Source organism: Azolla caroliniana, unplaced genomic scaffold (genome assembly GCF_043228905.1).
Source record: "Azolla caroliniana isolate FFs.n. ecotype wild unplaced genomic scaffold, voAzoCaro1.0.p SCAF_11, whole genome shotgun sequence".
Taxonomy (NCBI): Eukaryota; Viridiplantae; Streptophyta; class Polypodiopsida; order Salviniales; family Salviniaceae; genus Azolla; species Azolla caroliniana.
This window is the reverse complement of record NW_028230446.1, coordinates 19328420-19355218: the sequence shown is the minus strand read 5'-3', so window position 1 is coordinate 19355218 and position 26799 is coordinate 19328420. Positions and strand designations below refer to the sequence as shown.

Sequence of the window (26799 nt, the reverse complement as noted above, 5' to 3'; positions counted from 1 at the left end):
TGATATAATGTGAAGCACTTAAAAAAGGAAAGCGAAAGTGAAAGGGCATCCCAACAACATCTTCTTAGTCTTTTGTTTTGGTTAATTTAGATAATACAAGAGACATTGAGACAACCTTCAAGGAGAGGATAATACACAAACCCTTGTTAGGAATGTGCAACTTATCCTAGATACTATTCTCATAAGGACTCCCATGATGCGCACATATTGTGGTAGATTTAAATTGATCAAACACTACTTTCCCTAATGGGAAGGGCGTGTAAGTAGAACAATTTATGAGGGTAATGTTGACCTTGACATGCTTCATGTACACATTTAAGTATTTTTTGGACACATTGGTCTTGTTCTGCTTGTTACTCAAATATCATTATTGCAATATTGACAAACCTAGTGGTGTGGATCAGATCTTCCCATGTGAGCCAATTGATTATGGCATTCATCCTCAGTAACTCCTCGACAATACATTGCACTTCAAAAAAAGTATTTTCTTGTTCCAAATGAACCACTTTACAAAATACATGTTATCCAAATTTTTCAACAAGATTTGAGTGCTCTACTAAAATTCTAAGGGTATTTGCAATTGCATTAAATTTTGTTGCACTTGGATATGAAGTAGATGTAATATAACTCGGCAAATATGGATAATTTCATGGAATGCACTATCCTCACACCTTTTGACTATTTGATTCTCCCAAAATTTGATATGTAGTTACAAAATCAAAACCATTTTGATGTGAGGTAACTTTTCTTAGGCGTAGATCGATCAATAGCTCCAATTTCATAGTGTGGCACCTCAAACACCTAAATTCACATGTGACTACATAATTCAAGAGCAGAAACGTGCAAAATAGTTTTGGAGCATACATACCTATTTCTCGTGATTTCTCAAGGAGCTTTGGATGTGACAAAGCTTAATGCATAGTACCTAACCCCTTCAGATTTCAATGCTTAATTCTGCCATGTGATTTAAGATTAAATAAATCTTATACAAAACATTAAGGGGCATAAGATATATAATTGAATGGAGCCATGGACATGCATGGATTCATGTATATCTTGATTAGTGTTTCACAAGAGTGTTAGATTTGTGCCAGCCAACTCACCTTCTGCAAATGAATGGAGGAATATATGAAATCTGGAAAACTTGAAAGCATGTGTGTAAGGAGAAGGAAAATCTGGTAGTAGCATATGATTTTATTTATATCCCTTTCTATAAAGGTCTGAAAAAAGTGAGACATAATTGGGGTTTAGGAAGAAACATAAGACTCATTTTGGCTACCATTTTAACAGCACAGCAATGATCAGCATTACTGTGCCTAAGATGAAGCCTGGATTCCCAAGCAGATAGTTTTTCCCTTTCCTGGCGGCCTCCACTACTGCTTGAGCTTTGTTAGCCCACTTCATCTGTCCATATTATATCAAGATAGATTATTACATGAAATTGGTTCCCTGCCCCCGTATCTATATCCGTTTTGAACAACAAAGAAAACAGAAGATATTTACCATTCTCTCGAGATCCTCGGGTGTTAAGTTATCCACGGCCGATTTCACTTTCTCAGCATCTTCTTGAGATGGCTTGACCCCTATTTGCTCACTCCCAGCTACCATGTTCTCAGGTGCCATGTTTAGCACCATTGAACTCATCATCTATTCATTCCATAAGGAAAGTTAGCATCAGTGATAAAAAAAAACATGTAGAATCTAAAGCCCTACAATTAGGATAACCGTCCATTGTGCCACAGAAATGATAATCTATTCATTTCACCGTGAAACTTAGTACTCGGAATGGAAATAAATATAAAGAACAAGCTATTATAAACTTCTCTACTTTTTTACTAGTTCTTTGGATTACCTGTTTCATCAATGGGTTCTTCATGCCCAGCTTCATTTGCTCTTGCATTTCAGGACTAATCTTCAGGATATCACTACCTGTCACTAAATCTGAGGTTGAATCCTCATTATCGCCCATCTCTGAAGATGATAAGTCTTGGGTCAAGGATGTTGATAATGAAGAAGCATTACCAGAGGTAGAGTCGATAGATTGGTTTCGGAAAGACGATATCATGTCAAACATTTTCTTCATATCATTATCACCAGGAGACAATGTGTTGGACTTATCTGAATCTAGCTTAACAATTTCAGGGGTCATTTGACTTATTGGAGCTGGGTTCATCATCACTGCTGATTGCATGTTCCTGTATTTATATTGAGAATCAACGGATCAATACTAAATGTAAAACACAATTATTCAAAGGTAGAAAAGCTTCATGCATAGCAAAGCTTTTGACCTCAACATTTCTGGATACTGCTTCAGGATTTGAGAAATCTCTGTTTGATTAGGTATCTTTGTTGTTTGTTGCTCACTCCCAGATGGCTGCGATAAAATTTGGTCTACTTCCTGGCTAGGAAGGGTTGAAGCAGACAATTGTCGAACCTCTGAATTGATAATACCTTCAGTAATAAGCTCTGCAATAGCCACCAACGGAGTTGGGAGTAAATGTGTGGATCCTTGTAGTATATAGAAAAGAAGTTAATGCTGCCCTTACCATTTTTCTTTGGTGGTGAACACACAACTTCCCCTTGAATCTCAAGCTGATCTTGAAGTTGCCTGAAATTCTCACCATCTTAAAAGGTACCAAACACTCGATAAATCAATATCAAGAATGTGCAAAATGATCAGGAGGAATAAATACCTCCATGCATTGACGACTGTTTCATCATCTGGGGCAAGTTTTGCTGCTTTACTCAAATCAGTGAAAGCTAGCTACTCAAAAAGACCGAGTAACAATTGAATCTCGATGAAACTTTAAAATTTGCTGCACATGATGTCATAATAGATTGAAGTGTAAAATAATTATAGCACTTACTCCCAACTTCCCTAGCTCTTTGTATGCTTGACCCCGCCGGTACAAAGCCTTCAGGTTGTTTGAATCACTCTCAAGAACCTAATCAACCCTAAAAATTTGAGTCACTGATTTGTGATCCAGAACAATACAAAATTATCAAAAATTATTACCAAGGATGCCATTAAAAAAAGAAACCTCAACGCCTTCTGCTATTGTTTTTCGGAATTCTCCCGTCTTCAAATAACAAGACATGAGATTCAGTGAGCAGGCCTTTCGCAAAGCTAAAGCTTCCGGTGTCTGTAGAGTTAACAAATTCTGCTTTGCCTGCCATCACACAGGATTTTGTACAAAGCTCTTACTACTAGTTTGTATTTTCTTCACAACCTAAGCTCATCCATTCATCATACATAGATTGAAGGGCAGAACACCACAATACCCTCAGGTTAATTGCACATATAGTAAAATACCTGTATGTTTTCAAATGTATACTGGAATAGAAAATTTACAACTACAGAGGGAGTGATCTGAGTGGTTAAATCTAAGATGTTATGCCCCAGGTGAAGGTTGTGCATTGATAGGCAGGCTCCACTTACTTGATAATAATTTTTTATTGCTTCACTATACTTTCCAATCCCATGAAGTTGATTTCCCTGGATGTAAAAACACACGCCAGATTTAGGAAATGAATAAATCAAAAGGGAAACAGCATACAGAAACATAAACTTAAAGAAAACACCATTGATCTTAATAGTGCCTACTTGATTCTTCAGTGTTAGGGATTCGTGGTACCCATATGCTTTCTGTGTATCTTCCTGAACAAGCAGAATGAATGTGATTAAATAGACTTAGTCATTGCACATGATGTCATTAGTTTAATTTGCAGAATCAATGTACTTATATAAATGTTATCATTATACATGATATCATGATCTAATAATACTGTATTTTAATGTCCATCTCAAGAAAAACATACAGAATTTAATATTGGTATATCTACATGAAAATTAGACGTTCACTGTTTGTGAAATACGATTAAGAATCAAAATAGATGTGGCACGCTGTCTAAGTATGATCATGTGGTAAGATGCATCTGGGGTTGTGCTTTAAGATTTTCAACGCATTGAAAATTATTACTAACAGGCGGCCCAAGGCTGGATTATCAAAAGGATTCCATAGCCAAACCACATTTTGCTGATCTCAAATCCATGCTTCATTCTGAAATGAGCAATATTAGAAGATACTCTTTCTATAGTTGTATAGCAGTTAAAAGTTTCGTCACAAATATCTCACTAAGATTACAAATTTCAAATCAGAAACCCTAAATTCTATGATCGATGAGGAATGCATGAGAGAATGGAAGGATTCTCTCACAAAAAAAAGTGTGCTTTCCTTCGTGAGGACTGCTTGGAGATCCTGAGACCATTAGTTGGATACACTAAACGTGGCATGTTGGTTTGGAGACGTGATAGATATGCTTAAACAAATTTGATTGAAAGTGGGATTTGAACCCATGATCTTGTATTGATAGACATAGGTTACGACTAGAGTAAGCCCATTGCGAGAGAGAGAGAGAGAGAGAGAGAGAGAGACCTGTTGCTGCATTGTTGTGAATTCAGAAGGAGGCATGTGGCTCATCAGTTCCCGAGTGATCTTTGTTATCTCAGGATTCACCATATTTCTCTTGCAAGAAAATACACAGACAGAGAGAAAGACATACACATTTGGGGGGGGGGGGGATTCTTTTCTTCTTCGTCTTCTTCATTTTGTTGGTGTTGTTAGATTGAGTCAAAAGCAATCCAACGAATAGCTAAAGCTTGACGATGAAGTAAAGCAAACAGCCCTCGCGAATCATCAGGTACTAAGCAGATAAAAGATAACTTCATGAAGAAGAAGAAGAAGAAGAAGAAGATCGACGGATGAATTGATTGATTGATGATGAAGATGGGAGAAAAAAGATGGCGATGGCGATCCATGGAAGCTCGTAATTCAACTATATTCAGAGCCAGCCAGCCAGCCAGGCATACATACATACATACATACATACATACATACATATACATACATATACATACATTACAACTTACATACATTACATACATACATACATACATTATGGTCGGATAGGGTTGGGCGATCGAGGACTCAAAGTTGGGCAACCTCTAACAGGGTTGGGCGATCGAGGACTCAGAGTTGGGCAACTTCTGACAACATTTTTTTAGCGCGCGTTTTTTTAAAATCCAAATCGGACGGTGCAGATCGCATGCGCCTTACTCTGAGCAACCTCCACCGTTCGTGGCCGCGATTCCCTCACCAACCCTATTTTATGATTTGGTATAAAATAGACACGTCGATACATTATACATACATACATTCATTCATTACACACACACACACACACATACATACATTACATACACACATTCATTACATGCATACACACATTCATTACATACATACATGCATACCTACGTACATACATACATACATATGTACAAAAATATAACTCGCTTGGATGGCCGGGCACGCAGGTTTTTCAATACCAATGGCGGAGCTGCACCAAATCATAGTATGAACCATACGTGCATTCGCATTCGTGAATGATTGAATCTTTCGCATACGAAAAACACCCTCAAAGAATGATAAATACCATACTTTTGGATTAACTATTTATTATGAGGTAAATAAGCCTAAAAAATGGAAAAAATTGGGGAAAAAAAAACACAAGAATGTTTGAATAACATTCACATTCGTTTTCCAACATAGGAAAACGAATGTTATGCTAGACAAACACAAATTTTATGTACTATGCACCAAATAACTCTCGGAACTGGAGACAACGCACGTCTACTCCATCAATGCAAGCACCACGCTTGTTGTTATGCACAATGGAGGATTTTCCAATGTTAATTCTTACGGAGTTTTATTGGCTTGCAAATTTGCCTTGGCTCCTTAGACACCCCCGACGGAATATATATATCTAGCTAGCTTACGTTTATGAGGTTTTCTTTTCCCCTTACAGACAAACGCTCAAGTTCCTGACATTTGTGGCTAATTTTGAAAAGGAGAAACACTTGAAGCATGTTTATCTAATCCCACAAAAAGTGTGTATAAACTATACCTAGAAGAACATTAATTAAAGACTACTATATGAAGACAACATTTCCGAGTGAATAGAATCTTGTACTTTCCCATCATATAGTGAAGATGAAGAGATTTGTGATCGGTGGAACACATGTCTTCTTCCAAAGACATTGGGAGTTTGAAGGATGCTTGAGTTTTGCAAGAGGATGAAAACATTAAGCTAACCCTTTAGAGGTTAAAGCTTGTAAATGTTAGAGCAATTTTCAAGCCAAAAAGGTCTTGTAAAGGCTTATATATCAAGACCTTACTTATACAGCTATTTGAACAAACTAGAGGGAGTGAAGGACCTTACTTATACGGCTATTTGACCTTCAAGAATGGTAACTCTTTCCTTTGCCAATCACATAGACTTTGACATCTTGTAAACAGTTTACACTAATGAAAGGATATCTTTTATAAAAATAAAAATAAAACTAGAGGGAGTGAAGGACCCAATCTAGCACCATGTTAGCTTTTGTGTCCCAAACATAATCCACAACCTTAACATCAAAGCATGATGTAAACCATACAAGCAAACATAAAAGTAGAGGCTAATATATGATCACCTGCTAGCCATTCAATAAGGTTAATGGTAAATGTGATGAGGTTCTTATGTTTGAAATTTGAATTAGAGATAGGATTTTGTGTATTGTGTAAAGATAAACATGGAAAACCAATGTGTGTAATCTTGCCCTTCAATAATGAATGGGAAAAAGTAAAAATCCATGTGATATATGAGGGGGGAATGATATCTTCTACACATCCTTCCATTGTGATTGAAAGTTATCTGCTATCAACTTATCAATGACTCAATTAATCTAAATGCGCCCATTTTTAAGGCTCCAATTTAGTCAATTGTGTTAGAATAATCTCTCATTTGTGCTAAATATGTCCTAATAAAGGTCTCATTTGAATTGAATTTTGAATATGTGTTTTATCAAGGTTTTAGTTTAAATTATGTTTCACTTGGAATCCCGATCTTGTATGGTTGAATGTGTTAGTTATACAAAGTGAAACATGGACACATACACACATGTATATGCATTCATTACATCCATGCATACCTATATACATACATAATGAAGATTTACATTTTTGAAACAATTGGAAAGTTTTCCTACCTTGGTGAATGATGTGATTTCAAATTATCAAATTACATAACTGCTAAAATGCACATTGACTATTGGAAGCTCTTATACACTAGTTTAGTTCAATATTTCATTTTTTCGACAGCTATGCCCATTTGATTATATTTTGATTGTTTGCTTTGAATCGTCATTCTTTGTTGATTCTTATAGTGGCATTGAAAGATACTATCGCTAGAGATGGTGTTCATAAACTCTTCTTCTCATGCTCTCACCCATTCCATCATCTCATCCATGTTTCACACATCCACTCATTCCCTTGTTTGCACATAAGCATATCTTGTAGTCCAGACTCCATTCTTCTGACTTCCCTAAAACTATGTTAGGGGAAAGAGAAAATCATGACCATACTAGATATGGTGCGTGAATGATTAGGATCACTTGTTTGATACACTAATATGACATGTGATTTAGGATCAATGATATATGTGGTTTACAATTAGCAATATACAAATGATAGATGTTTAAAGAAATGGGATTCAAACTCGTGATATCTAATAGCTTACCTTTAGGAGTACTAAATTATGAGAGAGAGAGAGAGAGAGAGAGAGTTTAATGTCCTTGAGGTGTAAGCAACATGACCCATGGGACCAAGTAACATACAAAGCATGTGCCACACTTACGGAGACATATGGTCTTACTCGAACTCCTGTATATCGTACGCTCGAGTTGTTTGATGCTTTTCACCTTAAAAGTTGTCAAAATGACCATGAAACATTTTTCAAAAAGATGTGAAACATTTTCAAGATTATCTACTATTTGATTCACATCCAAGGCAATTAATCATGTTTTATGAATCTACAATTGGGCATGCATTGGCTTTCAAAACATCATTAAAGATAGGTAGGGAGGTTGATAGATAGATTTTATTATCTTCGTCTGAGGCCATATTTGTTGTTCGTGGGCCAATTTTTGTACATTAAGTGTGAAACGAATTGGGAGGTAGGCAAAGTAGGTGAAGGCTACTGTAATAAAAAACATACAGCCAAATGAACGTTGCCGCAATATGTGCAACCAAAAAAAATGGAAGACTGAAGCACGCCAAGTGGGTAAAGGAAAAGTTATAAAACGTGAAGGAGAAATGAGAGCGAAAAGAGGAGAGAGGAAGCCCCCCCTAGCTAGAATAGGATACTATAAGCATCTGATCATACTTTTGTAACTCCGGTCGTGAGCTGTGTATCATTGTTCATCCACGCGTAATATAAATATATATGGTTTTTGGGTCTATTCTGTTCTGTGTTTACGATCATGCTTAGAAGTTCATTCTTGAATTAAGATCATGTCTTGCGACTAAATGACGTCGATCATTTCGTTACACGGCACTAATTGTAGAGCCAATCTCGTGCACCTTCTGTTTTTCCACCACGTACCACAACCCCTTGATCCGAATTCCAAAAGGACAATCGAAGGTGTTGCTCCCGAAGAAGGGGTTAACAATATTTGGTGAGCAAATGTCAAGATGTATGTTTAACACTAACAAGTTAATATAGCCACAACTACATATACTTGTTGTGAATCATGAGATGCTCAAATAATGATTTAGTTGAACTAATTCCTATTGGACATTACATTCAAGAATTCTTAGGTCATTTATATAATCACAACCTACACATTTCCAACCATTAGTCACGGTAGAAGATACGAAACATGTATAAATGTAATCTTTTGCATCTACACAAAAGTGAAGATGGATGTTCACCATAAATAAACTTGTCTATTTCATATTTGTATGAGGATAATGTTAGTGGCACACGTATAAAAATGCATACATTAACATTTCCAAGATTGATAGGAGGCATCAAACAGCCTAAAAGCCCACAAAACACATACTATCGTAGTATTGGTTTACAATATTGTTCAATATGGTTGAGGGGCTACTTTCATTTCAACATCAACAATATCAGGTGTCCTTATACCAAGTTGCTCTTTCTCTAGACTTTCTTCTGTTAATCTAGCCTCTCTAGCAGGCACCTCTAGAAAAAAGTGGTATAACAAATTGTTAACCAGAGTAACAAATAGAAGTATTGTGCCAATAAAGAACAAAAACCCGGTCGAAACCTGTTGTGGTGCCGTGTTTCGCTCAAGAGATGTCTTCAATTGATCCGGTTCCTCTACAAATGTCAAGTTATTGCAATGGTTTTAACATTAGAAGTTTGGAAAGAATTAACAATTAATTAATTATTGTTCTAGTGACAATACAATTGAGCTTATGAGGTTACATCATACACAAGACAAGGATATTATGTTGAAGCATATGGATGCAATATCACTTACGAATATTGCTAGAGAGGATGGATAATTGGCTACTATGTTTTGACATAAGAGTCACTAGTTCTTGTGAACAGAAATGTGTTGATTATAAGCATGGTTGATCATAATCTGTAACCAAGGTTTTGTGTGGATTGGTAAGTAGTTAACCAAATAGAGGTAGAGCATGCAATATAAAGACCATCACTCCATAAGTTTATCATTAGGATGTGCCAATATTGTCAAATGATGACCTCGATTCATAATTTGGTTATGCTCAAAACTTCTCCTATAACATTTTAAAAAATTGACACAATTGTTTCCATTGGGCATAACCCATTGCCCATATGATCATCACTACATATACACAATTGTTTCTCTCTTCCTTTTCACCCCCCTAATGATTTTATTTTGAGAATCGGCCCTTTGGGGTTGTAACAAGATGGACAATTACGTGTAATGAAACAAACGATCAAGAAATGACCAATTGGATGTTTCAGTTTGGGTATTCGAGAACAATTGTTCACAACAAAATGATCAAGTGCACACTTAATTAGACTGATTGATTGTGCAAAATGATGAATGGTTGTTTTAATTTTTCGATTTAGTTAGGGTGATCACGATAAACCAATGCGTGGATTAAACCACGCAACGGAGAGGGATTAACTGTGAAAAACAACAAATGGAGCATTCAATTATAGCCAGTCATTGGGAATAATGGACAGGCATTGGTCATAAAGAATACAGAGGGACTAATCATTTGATTAATTGAACAGTTACTTGAAGTAAATGAGAGAGACAGAAATGGAGGGAATCATTGGAAAGTAGAATTTGAATGTTTAGTTTAAGTCATTTCATTGGAAATGAGGAAATTGAAAGATTAAATTAAAGTAATTGAGATGGATTTATCGCTACAAAGTCTTTCATTGACCGGGTGCTTTAAGTACACTTAACAAGAGCTGTAAGTAGTATTCTGAGCCTGTAGATCTATGACCAATCAGACATTTAATAAGTAAATGAAGAGGGATTCGTTGCAGGAAGCGATCAAATATTTTGGCAATAAATGATGATTGGAGTGACAAAGGATATATATCACTCGTTGGGATTAAATGAAAACAAGAGATTTGGTGTTTGATGAAGGTAGAAGATCGGACGTTTAATCATCTAGAATGGAGTTGTATTGATGGATTAATCAAAAGAAACGATGGATAGCTACATTTATTTAGTCAGAATAATTGAGAGGAATTGAAAATCACTAAAGCGTACCGTTTCATATCGATATATATGTGAATAACAACACTACTATGCACATACCACATATATAAACCCTAAACCCTAAACACAATTGGGGCTGTGGAAAAGGAAGGAAAGGAACCATGGAACAAGAAGTGTGCGAACCCTAACCTGTCACGTAGGTAACGCGGGGAGGGGGATTCGCAGGGATGTTGGGCCTCTGGCTGAGCTCTGCGAGGCGATCGTCGAGGTCGCGCAGAGACAGCCTCGCTTTCTCATCGGGGGAAAGCAGCGTGCGATCGTCTGCATCATCGATGGAGGCACGCAGGGAGATGGGGGAGGTCCATGGCCGCAGACGGGAGGTGCTGTGGGGATGGCGAAGAGAGGAGAGGGCGATGGTGGAGGAAGCATGGGTGTGGGCATGGTGCCTGCTACACATGCACCTCACCTCCATGGAAGAACCTCCTACTCTGTACCTCACCTCCATGGAAGAAGCTCCTACTCTGCTCTTATCCACCAGACAGACAGACAGACTTCACTAACATTCACTACTCAGAGGAGTAGGCGATGGTTCGGTTCGGTTCCGTTCAGGTTTAAGCTTCCCTAACCGGTTTGAGCTCGGTTTTGGGATGGCTCAAGCCGAACCAAACCGTTTTTTGGGCCTAACCGAGCCGTTGCCGATTCCTAGCAGCTTGATAACAACTAGATGAACCGTTTTTGTTTTTCCCCCAATAGAGCAAGAATGTTGGCTCCCGATGGAAGATAATAGTTCAGTTTCATATCTTATCTCCATTTTTTTTTCACAATGACATCTCTTAGTAATTCACCTCATACCATCACTCACACAATTTTGAGTGAATCAAAGTTCAATCCTTGTCTCGCTGAGGGCTTAGGCTCGTCCTATGGATCAAAGTCCACATTGATCTCGCTTGGTAGTTGACATCAAAGCATCACAAACACAATTTTGAGTGAATCAAAGTTCAATTTTTGTCATTGAGGGCTTAGTCTTGTTCTATCTATTTCTCCCTCTTTCCCGAAATTTAGTCATGATATATCGCTCATCATAGTTTTATGAAAAGTCAATGATAACACATGAAACCCCAAAATTTTAGAAATCCCCAATAAGCCCATGGGTAATATGATTCAAGGCAGCATCACTATCTCAAAGTTAACTTGAGACATGACATATGTAATGTGATCGAGACCACAATTCATAATCCTTGAGTGATGACATCATCAAAGTATTCAAGTATGTGGTACTAAATAACTAGTGGGCAGTGAACAATGATCAATTCGAGAATATTTCATCATTTATTTGTGTTAGGATAAGACTCCTTATAACCCATGCAAGATAGCTTTTTTTTAATGCATATAGAACTTTATAGTGTTGGTTAGTGATGCCCCCAAAACAAGCAAGCGAAGTACTTCTATTTAAAATTTTAATGGTATTTTCCATCTCCTTAGATGAGATGACGATATGATGTTTCAAATGCATTTGAGTAGAGCGGAAGTGAATATTTATTATTGCGCATATTTATAATGTACATAAATGTTTGTTGCATATTGCTGTAATTGTTGCCATGAGGAGCGAATGGAGGACATCTATGCTGAATTCTGTTTTGTATGAGGCTCACGTGGAGAATATGTGTTCGAGTAATGCTATACACATAGAATGATGTGGTGTTTTGGAGTTGTTTTTTTATGTTGTTTCATCTACACATTGTTTTCCTTTGACATGCAAGATGTCTTGTAAGATATGAGTTGTAAATGATTCCTTTGTACATTCTTAACTAATGGAAGTAGATGTTTTTGGAAAAAAAATAATAATAATAAATGCGCCACACCACTTTAATTTCACATGTATTTCATTTCTTACTCTAAGCAATTTACAAAACCACGCCACTTTAATTCAATGAAGAGGCACCACAACAACAACACTCCAAGTTATAATGAACAACCATATAACCACGATTCTATAATTATAAGCTCAATTTTTTATAAGTTAGCTACATTTCACACTGCTTTAGCTCAAAACATCTTACAAGTTCCTTCAACTTTAGAAATTATCACATTGTGGATCAAAAAATGTGAAACCATGATGCATTATTACCAACTAAAGTGTCTCTATAATGGAAATGAAGGACATAGATTAGAATTAGGTCAATGGGGTCTTGTATTCAAAAAGATCAAGATGCCAACTATGGTATCTAATCTCATGAAAATGTTACTTACTGTTGAAAGCTACACGTGAAACTAGTTTAATATCTTGGTAAATATTTGCTCCATGAGTTCTACCTTTGGCACCCACGCAAACCCACTCCTCCTAAAAATCTTCACTAGAGGAGGAGACAATATCATGAGCACCAAGCAAGATTACATGATTGCGCGAATGGCTGGATTGCATATTCTATTATGTTTAAGATCTTTACCTTTATGAAAAAATGTACCTTTATATTTAGAAACAAAATAGTTCACATTCACACCTATATAAGTTATACAACATTGATTAGGATATTTCTATTTTGTAAATAATGATCTTTGATATTAGCTACATGTAACCCTCGATATTTCGAATAAGATTGATTATTCTTGAATCTTTTGTTGACACCTTCTGTTTATTTCTTGACCAATTTAGATAGACAACTGACAGAGAATTTTATGTTGTCCATATGGGACCAAATGGAAAATATTTTCAAGTAGTGTGTTTGGAGCTGAGTTATAAGGAACAATTGATAGTGTCATTGTGAGAGAAATGTGTATAGAGTTGACTCGAATTGATGAACTATGGAATGCAAACTCAAATGGGCCCACAACGTGGTACTCTGATCCATGGACATGTTTATGAAACTTGTGGACTTGTTCAAAGAGAAATATGCATAAATTATGAATCTCCTCACATGTGCTTGAGTTTGTATCTCGTATTGAAGGGAGTAGGAGCTACATTGTATGGATGCAATAGTGTAGACGATAAAGACAAGGATGGGCTCTAGAATATATCAATGAGTTGCTTGTATATAATGGTATAGATGATAGAGATAGGGATGGGCTTAAATTGTATTCATGAGTTGTATGTACACAAAGATGTAGATGATATGCAGAGGGATGGGTTCTAGCATGTATAAAGGAGTGTCGTCTTTTTGTTTGGAAAAGAATATTGTTTTGCAATTTGAACCTCCACATCTTTCCCAAGTTGTGATACATTGGTGTTCAAAAATGCCTCATTCACAATGTAACCTACATACATTTCACAAAACAAGTGTCATGCACCCCATTTTCCAAGCCATCTCTTCAAAGCTTGCACCCATGTTTCTCAGGAATTCCTCTCATCTCTCGCCTCTTTTGATAATGTTCATTGGATCTTACAGAAGAATAACTTTGCAAAGTACAATGGAAGTATGGCTTCAAGCATGTGGAGAATGAATATTTACCAAGACTATAAGTCGAGAATTTGAAGCATACCAAGGCAAGTAGAACCGTTTGTATTAGGACCAATATTGATGTGTTCATGGTTTTAAAAGAAGCTTAGTATATCTTAAAGTTGAACTTTACTTCTTCGAGAGACAATTTACGAGCTTCCATTACCAAGGTTTGCTCAAAACACCCAAATATGGTTGGGTGGAATGCCCTTCGAGTTTTATGAAGAGATACTTAGATGGTGCAAAAAGTAAAGCAACTTACCTAGATATACCCCCAGAGTACAAAACACTTACTACATTTCTTATACACTAGGGTATTTGATAATCTCTGAAAAGATTAGGGGTATCAGAAGTTTCAGAAGAATTTAGATGGTATTCTTGTAACTAAGTTTTGGTAAAATGTAGATGCATCTTGGTATCTGGTATTAATAATTATAGTAAGATTCCATAAACCTTAGGGGTATCCGGGTAAATACCCAAAAAAACAAAGTTAGGTGTTTCTTCTTCCCCTGTGGGGGAACATTTAGATGATTACTTACAATAAGGGAGAAAATCAGAGTTGCCCAGATGGAGATCCACATGTTTGATCTCATCCATCAAAGTTACTTGCGAATTCTGATTGCCCACTCCACAGATCCACATGAAGAAGGTAAATAACAACATAATCTATGTCTAATATTTTCTTCATTTTCTTTTGATTGGTATGGCTGAGGTGCCATCCATAGCCAGCCTCATCTTTAACCTTCAAAGATGTAGGACACTCAAGAATTTGGATTATGCTAAGCATTTACATGCTTTTGCGTGCAATAATGGTTTAGATTCTCACAGTGTTGTTGGAAACCACTTGGTACCTCTCTTTGTTGATTGTGAAAGTGTTTTTGAAGCTCAAAAAGTTTTCAATAGATTGATTGATAAGAACGAACATTCATGGACATCTCTCATATATGGACACGTCCAATATGGAAAACCAAAACTTGCCCTCGATCTATATCAGGAAATGCAGGATCATGGTATCGATTCTTCCAGTTTCACACTCGTTGCTCTGTTAAAGGCATTCTCACAGCTAAAAGACATTGATTGTGGTCGAGAAATTCACTCTCAAATTGCTTACAAAGGGTTTGATAGAGAGGATAGTGTGGGAAGCAAGTTGGTTAATTTGTATGCAAAATGTGGGTCTCTTTATGAGGCTGTAGATGTATTTGAAGGTCTCTCATTGCATCGGCTATCTACTTGGAATTCATTGATCCATGGATATGTAGAGCATAGCAATGAGAAAGACGCATGGAGCTCTTTTGAAATGATGCAAAAGAATGGCATTTCTCCTGATTCATTCACTTTCTCTTGTGTACTGAAAGCATGTAGTAATGCAGGAGCTCTTTTTAATGGTCAAAACCTACACAAGGAGATTATAGGAAAGGGTTTGGAATTAGATCTATCTGTTGGAAACACTCTCATCAGCATGTATGCAAGAGGAGGATTATTTCTGGAAGCGGAGTATTTGTTTCACACTATGGGTGTTCGAGATGTGGTCACATGGACTGCCATGATTGGAGGGTTTTCTGACCATGGTTTCACTGAAGAAGCTCTAAGACACTACAATGAGATGCATTTTGAAGGGATCTATCCAAATAGTGTGACGGTTATTTGTGTTTTGAAGGCATGTTGTGCTAATAAAAACGCGATAGCAAAGGGCCAAGAGTTGCATTCGGAACTCATATGCATTGGTTCGGAGAGAGAAAATGTTGCCAGTAACACTTTGCTGGCCATGTATGCAAAATGCGGATCATGGCTAGATGCAAGGCATGTATTAGAGAAGCTCACAGTTAAAGACACGGTTTCCTGGACAGCACTTACTGTAGGGTATGTGGAACATTGTCATTTTCATGAAGTCTTGACATGCTTTGAAGAAATGAGACTTATCAATGCTTTCATTGATACCACCTTGTTCTCTTGCATCTTAAAAGCTTGTGCTAGCCTTAAGGCATTGGAAAATGGGCTAACATTACATATGGATATTATATGCAAAGGGCTGGAGAGTGATCTATCTGTTGGAAACAGCTTGATAAGCATGTATGCAAGATGTGGATTCTTCCCAGATGCAGAGAAAGTGTTAAGTCAATCAAAATCCCAAGATATTATTTCGTGGACATCAATAGTATCAGGGTATGTCGAAAATGGATGTGACAAGGATGCATTAAAGTGTATTGAATCGATGAAAGTTGAAGGCATGACTCCTGAGCCAAATCTTTATGCTTGTGCCTTGAAAGCTTGCATTGGTATTGCAGATATAAACATCGGCCATGAATTGCACAGAGACATAGTCACATGTGGATATGAGAAACATGGCCAGATTGGAAACACATTGATCGATTTGTATTCAAAACTTGGCTCGGTTTCTGAAACTCAACAATTATTCAACAATTTGCTGATCAAGGATATTGTATCATGGACTGTACTTATAACTGGATATGCCGAACGTGAACTAAATGAAGAAGTGTTAAAGTGGTTTAGTCACATGCAAGTAGATGGGGTTTCAGCCAATGCATTTGTCCTAGCTTGTGTGTTGAAATCTTGTGGCCATTCAGCAAACCTTGAAAAGGGCCAAGAGCTTCATTCACTGGTAATACAAGATGGGTTAGAGACAGATCCTTTGGTGGGTAGTAGCATAATTGACATGTATAGTCGTTGTGGCTTTCTTTCTAAGGCAAAACAGGTGTTTGATATGTTGCCAGTCCATGAAGTGGTATCATGGACTGCATTGATATCAGCATATTTAGATACTGGCCATGCTCAAGAGGCACTGAATTCCTTTGAACGAATGCTTATGAGTGGTGAATCTGCAGATGTTGTCACCCTTTCTTGCTGTTTGAGGGCTTGTACTAGCACGGTTGCAAGAGGCAAGGGGCAGAACATACATATAGAGATAGTAAAGAAGGGTTTTGATGGAGATATTCCCATTATAAACAACTTAGTTTGCCTTTATGCTGAGTGTGGACTGGTTATTGATGCTCAAAAAGTCTTTGACAAGATGCCAACTCACAATGTTGTGGGCTGGACTTCACTGATTGCAAGATATGCCGAACATGGAACTGGTCAAAAAGCGCTTGATTTTTATGAGAAGATGATGTTGGAATGTGTCACTCCTCATTCAGATACATTTGCGTGTGTTTTGAAAGCTTGTGGTTGTGTAGGAGCTATGCGGACGGGACAAGAGATACATCAAGAAGTGATACAAAGAGGAATGGAAGACGATCTATCTGTTGGGAATAGTTTGATCAACATGTATGCAAAATGTGGGTCAACACAAGATGCACATGGTGTATTTGAAAGTTTACCAGATCGCGATGTTGTGGCATGGAGCTCTATTATAGCTGGATATGGTCTAAATCATCAAGGTAAAATGGCAATACAATGCTTTGAAGCCATGCAAGAGCATGGTATAAAGCCTGATGCTGTTTCATTCACATGCCTTCTGAACGCATGCCGACATGTGAGTCTTGCGAATAGAGGTAAAGAGTACTTCCGCGAGATGAATGAAGTCTTTAGTATAGAGCAAACTGTGGAGCACTATACATGTATGATAGATTTTCTTGCAAGATTAGGCCAACTTAATGAAGCAGAGAGGCTTCTGGAATTGCTACCACCATCGGAGAGAACATGGGCAGTGTTGCTCAATGCTTGCCGGACCTATGGAGATCCAGAGCTCGGTCTGAGATGCTTTGAAATGCTTATTGTGATGAAACCTGAGGATGCTGCTTGGTATGTGCTCATGGCAGAAATCTATTCAAACTCAGGAAGAATGGATGATGCTTATAGGATAGAGGAGATGCGAAAAAGCCGAGGGGTAAAAAAGAAGGCTGCTTTAGCTTTGATAGAGGTGGACAAGAAGGTGCATGAGTTTGTGGTTGGGAGCACAGAAAACCAGAAAATCTCATCGCTGATCGATTTCTTTAGCTTTCGGTTACAGGGTGAAGGTCATGTTCCGAACCTTGATTTGGTTCCTAGGGCTCTGAGTGATGTAAGGAAAAAGTCATTGTTATGCATACATGCTGAGAAGTTGGCTATAGCATTTGGCCTCCTTAACACTCCCCAGGGGGAGACTTTGCGTGTAACAAAGAATTTACGGATGTGTAGTAATTGTCATGATGCTACAAAGATTATCTCAAGGATTGAGAAACGAGAAATCATACTTCGTGATAATTGTTGTATCCATCACTTCAGGAATGGATCATGTTCTTGCTTGGATATGTTCTGAATCCCCCACATCATTCATTTGATTAATCATATAAAGGTCATGAAAACACACACATGATTATTTGTACAAGTGGATAAGGGTCCTTACAATATGATCATGGTCGTCTTATTATGTACATTGCCATCATGGCATTCTTTTATTCTTTGAAACAATGGAGTTTTACCTTAGTTCTTGGCGAACCTAGTATGACTCATACAACTTACACAGAGACATTTCAATGTCAATATTTTAATGAGAATATGCATTGTGAAGGATTTACGCATCCAGAATATCGTCAAAGTACAAGTACAAGTCTTACTAGCTCCAAACATACACATTGATGTACTTGAGTATTGGTACAAAGTCTTGCTAGATTGTGGCCAACAATGTGATTGTGATGGATATGTCCATACCAAAGCCATGTAGATTGAGCTGACATGGAGGTCGATCCGTATGTTTGGACAAAGTGCCAATATTTTGAATGGTACTAAAACATTGACCTTATAGTTCTATAGGTCTAGATTGTGGCTGACAAAACAATCATTATTGAGATGTCAACGCCAGACCTGATAGACCTTGTTGACAAGGTGGTTGTATTCGTGCCATATGTCCAAACTAAACTTGTCCAACTAAGAACTGGTCACCATCATTTGGCCAGTAGTCATGCAGATTGGTCAGGAGTCGAGACCATAGTGATATGGTATGTCTAGAGCATGTTAGTCTAGATTAGGCCAACAAGTTGGTCATTACCATAGTCATTTGGGAGGCTTGGTAGGGTGGTTGTCAAGACCTTGTTTCTTTGTAACCTTAAAAGAAACTAGCCATCGTTAGGTTTAGAATTTGAGGGTATCTAGAATAGTATGAAGAGGATGTTTCCCTTGAACAAGTTGGTAATTGCTATGCAAATAACTTTTAACATGATGGTTGGCCACTGTTATGATTGGATATGGTGGTCGCTCTTGAAATAAACTAGCTATTGTTAGGCCATGAACTCTAGTGTAATGATAGGATAATAAATAGAAGATGATCTACCTTACCAAAAGGGACTAGGAAGTGCATCATATCTACATATGTATTTACATTGCTCACTCATATACTTTCAATTTTGGGATACTAGGCCAACTCAAAAGGCTAGAATAATTTACATAGATCTTTTAACATTTACTTCTATAGGCACACAATGAAGTTTCTTCCAATCTTATTTATGTTAACTTGGATAGTAAACAATAGACTACATATTAAAGCACAATGTGAAGGCACTATTTCAAAATGTTATATACGAACAAGTTACCAAATTCAATATGTGTTTGATTAGAAAAACAAAGGTATAGTAATCATGAATTCGTCTTTATGTTGGAGCAACCAAAATATCTAGAATGTTGCATGTGTTATGTTGGAGTTGATGGAGGACATTGTTCTTGTGTCATCCTTCTTGAGAGGGATAGATCGAAACCTATGGTGATTGGTTCAAAGTGAATTTACCACAAATCATAATGGGATCATGACTCGTGAGGGAGGAAAGAATAATAACGTCTCATTTGCATTTATGCACCAAACAATGATATTAACTGTACTAAACCTTGGTGATGCTTATTTCAAATTCACTTTCTTAAGAGGCTAGGATTCTTGCCATTAGAGACTAGCGATGTAAACAACAAGATACAAAAAGAAACCATGAAACTCGTCCTTAGCAAGTGAACCTTGAGAATGGATGCCACACGTCCCATATTCCCAATCGAAAGGTGAACCCATGTGGCGATTAATGATGAGCATGGCATTCGGTCGTCGTGAAAAAAGGCCCATCATCGAACATAGCTCTAGTTTTGAACCACATCAGGTCTTTGTCCTCTCGCAGATTTGAAGAAGTCGAGGCGTGCGGCGGACAATCGACATCCAAAAATTTAGCCGATTTGGGCGACAAGCCAAGAGTCGGATACCATGAGCGAGAGTCAAGAGTTATGAGTCAAGAGTCATGCCGGCTCAGAGTCAAGCCCTAGGAAATAGTGGTGCTCATCAAAGTATGTATGTACATATATATATATATATATATATGTATGGCCTCTCTCCCTCTCATTCATGCCCATCCATGGCAACAACAACCATCATGACATCAATGTCACATAACATCATCACCATCACTTCTTCTTCTTCTTCTTCTTCTTCTTCTTCTCCATCTCCATCTTCATCTTCATCTTCATCTTCATCTTCTCATCTTAGAACTCAACCCTTGATTCATCGCAGAGCTCTCATAGCAGGCCTCTTCTCCCTCGCTTCTCCTGTGACTCCTTTCTTCTCTTCCTCCTTCTCTTCTTTATCACTGGCTCTGGATTATAACATCCAGCAAGACTTGGAGGAAGAAGAGCAGAATGTCGTCAACCTCTTTGAGGTAAGAACGCCGCAAATTTTGTGGTTATTATGCGTGGATGTATTTGTGTTTGTATATGTCGATTTCTATATCACGCCGCACATGAAAATCAAACAAGCATTCACATAATACAAGGAAAAAGAACTGACTTCTAAAAACAGGTCCTACAAGAAGGAACAAATGGTGTATATACAGGTGAAATTTCCACTGATTCCTATGCGTGTATATGTACACGCATAGGAAATCAATGAAATTTACGCATATACACGTTCACACACATACATACTACATTATTGTGGGCCTAGACATAGGCATATGGTGCTTTACCGACAAAGTGAGGCATTTTTTTCCCATAGTAGAAACCAAAGAAATTTGCAGCAATGAAATAGACATTAGTAGGTCTGTTGCAGGGATCGACGAGGTCTGTTGTTTGCATCAAAGTGGTAGAAATAGCTAATCCAAAATCCTCGAGCGAATCTAGAGACAATGGAATGGAACAAGATGAAAAGCTTGAAGGAACTGGATCAGGGTTTGTGTGGGATCGATATGGACACATTGTAAGCGAGTTGTCTTTTTCGTAGTTTAATTTCATTCTTTAATGGACACATTGTAAGTGATTTTGTTTTTCTCATAGTTTTATTTCGTTCACTTCGTAGATAAATGGCAAGTTTTTACCAACCCATGTAGTCCGATTCAAATCTCACTATATTCATTTTGTTTCTCTTTCTCTCTATTTACCTTCTTGTTTCTTTAACGTTTCTATACATCACATATCATGGCATAGGTTCACTTCATTTTTATTTTTATGATAAGTATGATTATGAATCATGATTATACATGCTGCATAGGTCACCAACTATCATGTTGTGGAGAAACTGGTGAAGGACACTTCAGGCAAACAACAAGTCCAGGTCAGTGCTTTTTTCTTATTAGAAGTAAAAAGTTAAACCGTTTTTTGCTTAAATAAATTGGAAAACAATTATCTACTTATGTTGCTCAAAATAAAAATTGAACTGATTGCCATTCAACATTAAGAAACTAGTCTATCTAATATTTTTGTAAAGAAAAAACCCTATTTGTTTGTCTTAAGATTCTACGAAAATAACAGGAAAGACTATAAGTTACAAACATCATCATGTATCATATAATCAAGTCAATATATTGGACCGTTCAATCTATATCTAGACATAGTGTATGTATATTTCTTTCTATATGGATGTGTGTACGTTGATTCCTATCGTGTTTTTTCTTCAAAAATTTAATGGTTTGATTTATTTTATTTTGTATTACTAATGGTAATGTAGTTGAAATGTTAATTAAGATCAGTATAACACACTAATGGAAACTGGGAGATGTCTAGAACGTGAATTGATAGGCTCATGCATAAAAAGTATTTGAAAAGTGATAATGAATAAAATAAAATGATAAAATCCAAGCAGTTGAATATTAACCAAGTTGCCGATCTAAAAGAGAATAATCTTTCCCTAGGTTTCACTCTTATGTCCCAATGGCAGTGTTGTAACCAGGATAGCCAGTCTCATTGGGATTGATGCTGCACATGATTTAGCGGTGTTAAAGGCAAGCATTTCTTTGTTATTCCGATCTTTTGAGATCGCCCTATCTACTCTCTTATATGAATGAAATTCATCTCACGTTTTGGTGCCTTAGTACATTCTAACAAGAAGTTGTTTTGTATGAAAATGGGTAAGGTTGATGCCTCCAAGGATGTGTTGGAGCCGCTTCCCCTGGGATCATCAAAGAGCCTTAGGGTAGGCCAGAGCTGCTTTGCCATAGGAAATCCTTATGGCTTTGCGCATACCTTAACAACTGGGGTAAGACGAAAGCTATATATTCAATGGTTCATGTTCACACACACACATAAATACCTTTACAAGACACTTGTGTATAAGGTAAATTACGTCTTGTTGGTCATTTTGACCTTTTGCTTATCCCTAAGATTACATTTTATTACATGTTAATTTTCACTTTCGTTCATTACCTGTAAAATACAGCCACATGATCTACGTGTGTACACAGACACTCGTGCATATACACAGGCAGATATATATACATTCATGCATGAGTTCATACGGTATTTTCATTTGACAGGTGATTAGTGGATTGGGACGCGAGATTCCTTCACCAGCAGGAAGGGTCATTGTTGGAGCTATTCAGACAGATGCTGCGATAAATGCAGGTATCATTAATAAGATGCCAACAACATTGAATTTTTGAAACAATTATTACTCTCTTCATCAGAGGTTCTGCTACCATTTCCTGGGGGAAGGTTGAAATTTGTAACCCCTGACCTAACTATATATAGGCTGTAGCTTACAAATAAGTTACAGGGGTAACAATCCGAATCATAAGGCCAACCAAGTTATTGCAAAGTTTAAATGTTGTTCCAACATGGAAACAAAAGAGCAGATTTTTTTTCTTTTATAGGAAACATCGCCCCTTCAGATTAACCAAGAAACAATGGGATTAGGGATAGAGTTTTTTGACTTGAAATTGTTTAAATTGTTACACATAATAGTATGTTTATAAAAATAAAGCAGCAACATATTCAAATGTAGCATCAGCATTTTGTTGCGTAAAAAGTATTGGATCTGATTTAATATTCTTGAATTGTTGGTTTTTCTAGGCAACTCTGGGGGGCCTTTGCTTGACTCGTTTGGACACATCATTGGCATAAACACAGCCACTTTTACTCGCCAAGGTCTCTTTGCTTTCTTAGTATTGATATTGTATACTCCATAAATTGTTGAGTTAGAAAATGATTTTTGTTTTCTACATATAGGTTCGGGAATGTCATCAGGTGTTAATTTTGCTATACCCATTGATCCAGTGCTAAGGATTGTTCCATATCTTATTGTCAATGGGACATTATCTTCTTTCATTGATTGATAGACATAATTTTGATACCATCCTACTTTTGTTCAATCATCCATTTATTCCATCAATTAATAACCTATTTCTCTTGGCTTTATACTATTTTCTACTGCCTTCCAGTACCAAAAACCCTGAAAATATTAGGACAAGAATCGATAATGGGACAACTATCAAAAACATTGAAGGAATGTAGCCAGCTCTCTTGAACCACAAGAAAATATATTTCTCTATTTTATGATTTATTTTTTCAATTCCATTATCAATTTTTATTGGAAAAAGATAAAAGATAGTACATGTATGAAATGAAATTTGGTATAGGGAGTTTTGAACATTTCAATGCCTATCATTGATTTCAACAAGTTAATTCCAAAATGAAATCTGTGGTTTTGCCTCCAATTTGACATCTATGCAGCCATAGTACAATGACACAGCCAAAATTAATTCTGCATAGCTATGAACGTACTTTTTTACAATTAAGATAAAACAACACTTAGTTTGGAGAATGGCAATTCAATAATTTGGCTTGTTAAGAGCATTCAAACTTTGTGTGTTAAGTTGCAATAATAAAAGTTGGCATGGCATAACACAATAAGACTATGGGAGATAAGGGTTTTAGTTTTAGGGCAAATGAATAAAGGTTCAGCAATAACACAATAAGACTCCTAACTAGGACCCATTTATTCTTTTAGAATTTTTCTTGGTGGATACATTGAAAGGCCGCAATCATCAGGGGCCAAAGTGGCTTGTAAAATCCATGGTTTAATTATGTAAAATCCATGGTTTAATTATGTAAACTCTTATGCATTGGACGTAGATTAAGTGTTCTCTGTTTTGGAGTAATATAACTACATTTGCTACAGAAAAGGTGGGGCTAGAATCGAATGCCTGTGCTGTGTCGATTATAACTCACTTGCGAATTTCTGTTCTAATTGTGTACAAGAATTGTTGGTATCTTACACAAAAGTCAACCACACATACAGAAGAACCACACAACTCCAGATAAACCCACTCAAGAGGGCCTCATAAGATAAAGGACATATAGAAGAACCAGCTAATTCTACAAAAATATTCACTCGAGAGACCTAAAGAAGTTAAGTTTAGATCATTTGAGGTATGTAACTTGATAGTACATGAAGTAATTAAGATCCATGAGAATTCAAGAACAATATGTAAATTACGCCTGGCTATGAGAATTGCATAAATATATGATAGCAACAAAAAATTAAGCCACAACAATCACAAAGCTTAAAACACAAGTGTAAGTCAATTTGGAATTTAACAAGGTACCCAGATTTGATTAACAAAAAAATTATGCGTTGAGTTGCATGAAGAGAAATAGACATATATACCATGGATATTGTTTTCTCGAAAAGAATCACACACACCATATGCATATATACAAAGAATTCCATGTTAGTTATGTCAGTTAATAATGGAGTTTCCAAAAGCTGACAACTCAAACCAAACTAGTGTATGGACCCCTATGATAGTAGAAATTCACACCACTTCTCATTTACAAGTAGCAATTTGAAAAATGAGAATAAAGCAGATCCACATATATATTCCACAAGGCATATCTTGTCAAACCCCTTGTGGAGGGAATGATTATACACAACATATATACCAATGCATCTCCATAATGAATTTAGCTAGGTTACTGTGTATGCCTACATCTCCAAATTGTATTTTTGGTGTTATTGTTCACATTTACAAACCATAGAGAAGTAGAAACATATCTTACACTTCACATTCTCAACATGTATGTATTCACACCTGAAGAATTCTCTCTGAGATTCCCCGAACTACTAGTTAATACAACCATGATAGGTCACATCTAAAGAACACAATTTTGGCAGTGCCTCGAGTGGCTTTTTCGGAGATATTGGGACAATCTTCTATTTTCAAAGACTCTAGCTTATAAGATCCAATGAACGCTGCAAGCCCGTCATCCGAAATGCCGAGACATTTTGATAATTTCAAGTGTTTTAGTGAAGGAAGGTGCCTTATGAGTTGCATCCCATCATCACTAACCTCTTGGCATTGGATCAACTCAAGGGTTTCGAGAGAGTGGGCAACACCGAGTGCTTCCATGCCTCGGTCATTGAATGCATAGACCCCATCCAAAACAAGGGATTTCAAGGAACCACATCCTTCAACTAATGCCAGGATGCCCGAGAGTGAGAAACATGGCATGAATGGGTAACAACCACCTGCAATCGAGATGGACACTTCCTCAAGAGACTCACAATGCTTTGCAATTGCTTTCAAGCTCTCATCTGACAGCTGGGGTGGGTAGTTGGCAGGCACTGAGAATGAGAAATCAGATGGGCACCTGAGCGACAAGTACTTGAGCCCAATGCTAGCCTGTGCCAGTTCAATGAGGTCCCGATCACAGAGACCCATGCACATATCAAGATGCAAACTTCGCAATGCTCGGCATTTTGTCAGGATGCATCCAAGCCCTTGATTCGAGCTAATGAGGCAGTTAACGAGCCGAATCTCTTCGAGACTTGTGCAATCATTAACGAGACCATTCCACCCGTTAACAAACCCACCATAGTTCTTCATATATCTATGGTGGACATCTACTTGGAAGTGGAACCTCTTGAGTCTTTTCCAACCGTTCCCTAGCTGAGAAAGGTCTGCTTCATGGATACCTTTACATTGGCAGATGGAAAGGTCATTCATTCTCTCCAGACGGCCAAGGAAGAAGAGCCATTCGGATGTGTTCACATGGAGGCAAAGTGTGAGGTGAAGAATGCATAGGTTTCGACACCCTGTCACAATCGACAGGAGGCCACGATCGGTGATGCCAGGGGCGAAATTCAATTTCAACGCTTCTAAACCCTTGCAAGATGCAAGATAAGAGAGACCCACATCAGTAATATAAGTGCAGAACCTAAGCTCAAGATCCCTAAGGTTAGGGCAAAGGCTCGCAATGATTTTGAGACCATTATCGTCCAATTGCTTGCCCAATTTAGCCATCCACCCTCCATAGTCGATCTCGATCTTCTGCAAGAGAGGGAACCTTCTGCACAGAGATGTGAGGGCAGAATCGACGGGATTTAGTCCGCACTTCACTCTGATGGAGAGCCTTTGCCTTCTTTCTAGCTCATAGAGGCGTCTGTTTGCAAGGGCGATGGCGTTGAGATCAGAGGGTGAGCCCCTGAGGAGAGAGAAGAGATGGCACAGGAGATGATCAGGAAGGTCATCCATACCCCCTTAATCTCTGTAATGAAGATTCACCCACATGAATCTCAGATTCTTCTTCTTCTTCTTCTTCTTCTTCTAGGGTAGGGGA

At 37.4% G+C, this 26799-nt stretch overlaps 5 protein-coding genes across 6 annotated transcripts; 2 read left to right on the top strand and 3 right to left on the bottom strand.

Moving 5' to 3' along the window:
* Positions 1-945: 945 nt before the first annotated feature.
* Positions 946-4573, bottom strand: LOC147858340 (outer envelope protein 61-like). Of its 2 annotated transcripts, none has more exons than XM_087327971.1 (11): positions 4437-4573; positions 3605-3658; positions 3440-3496; positions 3042-3170; positions 2868-2945; positions 2694-2764; positions 2547-2608; positions 2289-2466; positions 1853-2195; positions 1504-1647; positions 946-1404 (listed from the first exon to the last, which is right to left on the bottom strand). In XM_087327971.1, exons 1-11 carry the CDS (start codon positions 4518-4520, stop codon positions 1276-1278), a joined length of 1329 nt encoding a protein of 442 aa, XP_087184097.1. In that variant the 5' UTR covers positions 4521-4573; the 3' UTR covers positions 946-1275. The 2 variants fall into 2 exon arrangements, with proteins under 2 accessions (XP_087184097.1, XP_087184098.1); XM_087327972.1 differs by having other exon boundaries at positions 2289-2436.
* Positions 4574-8805: 4232 nt separating this feature from the next.
* On the bottom strand, positions 8806-11100 carry LOC147858339 (uncharacterized). The gene is made up of 2 exons (XM_087326632.1): positions 10763-11100; positions 8806-9222 (listed from the first exon to the last, which is right to left on the bottom strand). Exons 1-2 carry the CDS (start codon positions 11076-11078, stop codon positions 8969-8971), a joined length of 570 nt encoding a protein of 189 aa, XP_087182758.1. The 5' UTR covers positions 11079-11100; the 3' UTR covers positions 8806-8968.
* A 3245-nt stretch (positions 11101-14345) lies between these two features.
* LOC147858338 (pentatricopeptide repeat-containing protein At3g26782, mitochondrial-like) lies at positions 14346-18434 on the top strand. Its single transcript, XM_087327262.1, has one exon. It carries the CDS (start codon positions 14711-14713, stop codon positions 18260-18262), a length of 3552 nt encoding a protein of 1183 aa, XP_087183388.1. The 5' UTR covers positions 14346-14710; the 3' UTR covers positions 18263-18434.
* Positions 18435-20306: 1872 nt separating this feature from the next.
* DEG5 (DEGP protease 5) lies at positions 20307-23593 on the top strand. The gene is made up of 8 exons (XM_087327278.1): positions 20307-20627; positions 21017-21163; positions 21455-21517; positions 22095-22184; positions 22316-22438; positions 22716-22803; positions 23251-23325; positions 23407-23593. The coding sequence occupies exons 1-8, from the start codon at positions 20328-20330 to the stop codon at positions 23511-23513; spliced, it is 993 nt and encodes a 330-aa protein (XP_087183404.1). The 5' UTR covers positions 20307-20327; the 3' UTR covers positions 23514-23593.
* A 1247-nt stretch (positions 23594-24840) lies between these two features.
* LOC147858336 (RNI-like superfamily protein) lies at positions 24841-26799 on the bottom strand. Its single transcript, XM_087327270.1, has one exon. The coding sequence runs from the start codon at positions 26712-26714 to the stop codon at positions 25308-25310; it is 1407 nt and encodes a 468-aa protein (XP_087183396.1). The 5' UTR covers positions 26715-26799; the 3' UTR covers positions 24841-25307.

Bases quoted from the DNA above. Each gene is read 5' to 3' on its own strand.
- LOC147858340 (XM_087327971.1), bottom strand. From the start codon at position 4,520: ATGGTGAATCCTGAGATAACAAAGATCACTCGGGAACTGATGAGCCAC. The intron at 3,659-4,436 runs GTCTCTCTCTCT...CTGCTTGTTCAG, and splicing joins TCACAACAATGCAGCAACAG to GAAGATACACAGAAAGCATA. The intron at 3,497-3,604 runs GTAGGCACTATT...TTTTACATCCAG, and splicing joins CCCTAACACTGAAGAATCAA to GGAAATCAACTTCATGGGAT.
- LOC147858339 (XM_087326632.1), bottom strand. From the start codon at position 11,078: ATGGAGGTGAGGTACAGAGTAGGAGGTTCTTCCATGGAGGTGAGGTGC. The intron at 9,223-10,762 runs GTTAGGGTTCGC...TGACATTTGTAG, and splicing joins CCGCGTTACCTACGTGACAG to AGGAACCGGATCAATTGAAG.
- LOC147858338 (XM_087327262.1), top strand. From the start codon at position 14,711: ATGGCTGAGGTGCCATCCATAGCCAGCCTCATCTTTAACCTTCAAAGA.
- DEG5 (XM_087327278.1), top strand. From the start codon at position 20,328: ATGGCAACAACAACCATCATGACATCAATGTCACATAACATCATCACC. The intron at 21,164-21,454 runs GTAAGCGAGTTG...CATGCTGCATAG, and splicing joins GGGATCGATATGGACACATT to GTCACCAACTATCATGTTGT. The intron at 23,326-23,406 runs GTCTCTTTGCTT...TTCTACATATAG, and splicing joins AGCCACTTTTACTCGCCAAG to GTTCGGGAATGTCATCAGGT.
- LOC147858336 (XM_087327270.1), bottom strand. From the start codon at position 26,714: ATGGATGACCTTCCTGATCATCTCCTGTGCCATCTCTTCTCTCTCCTC.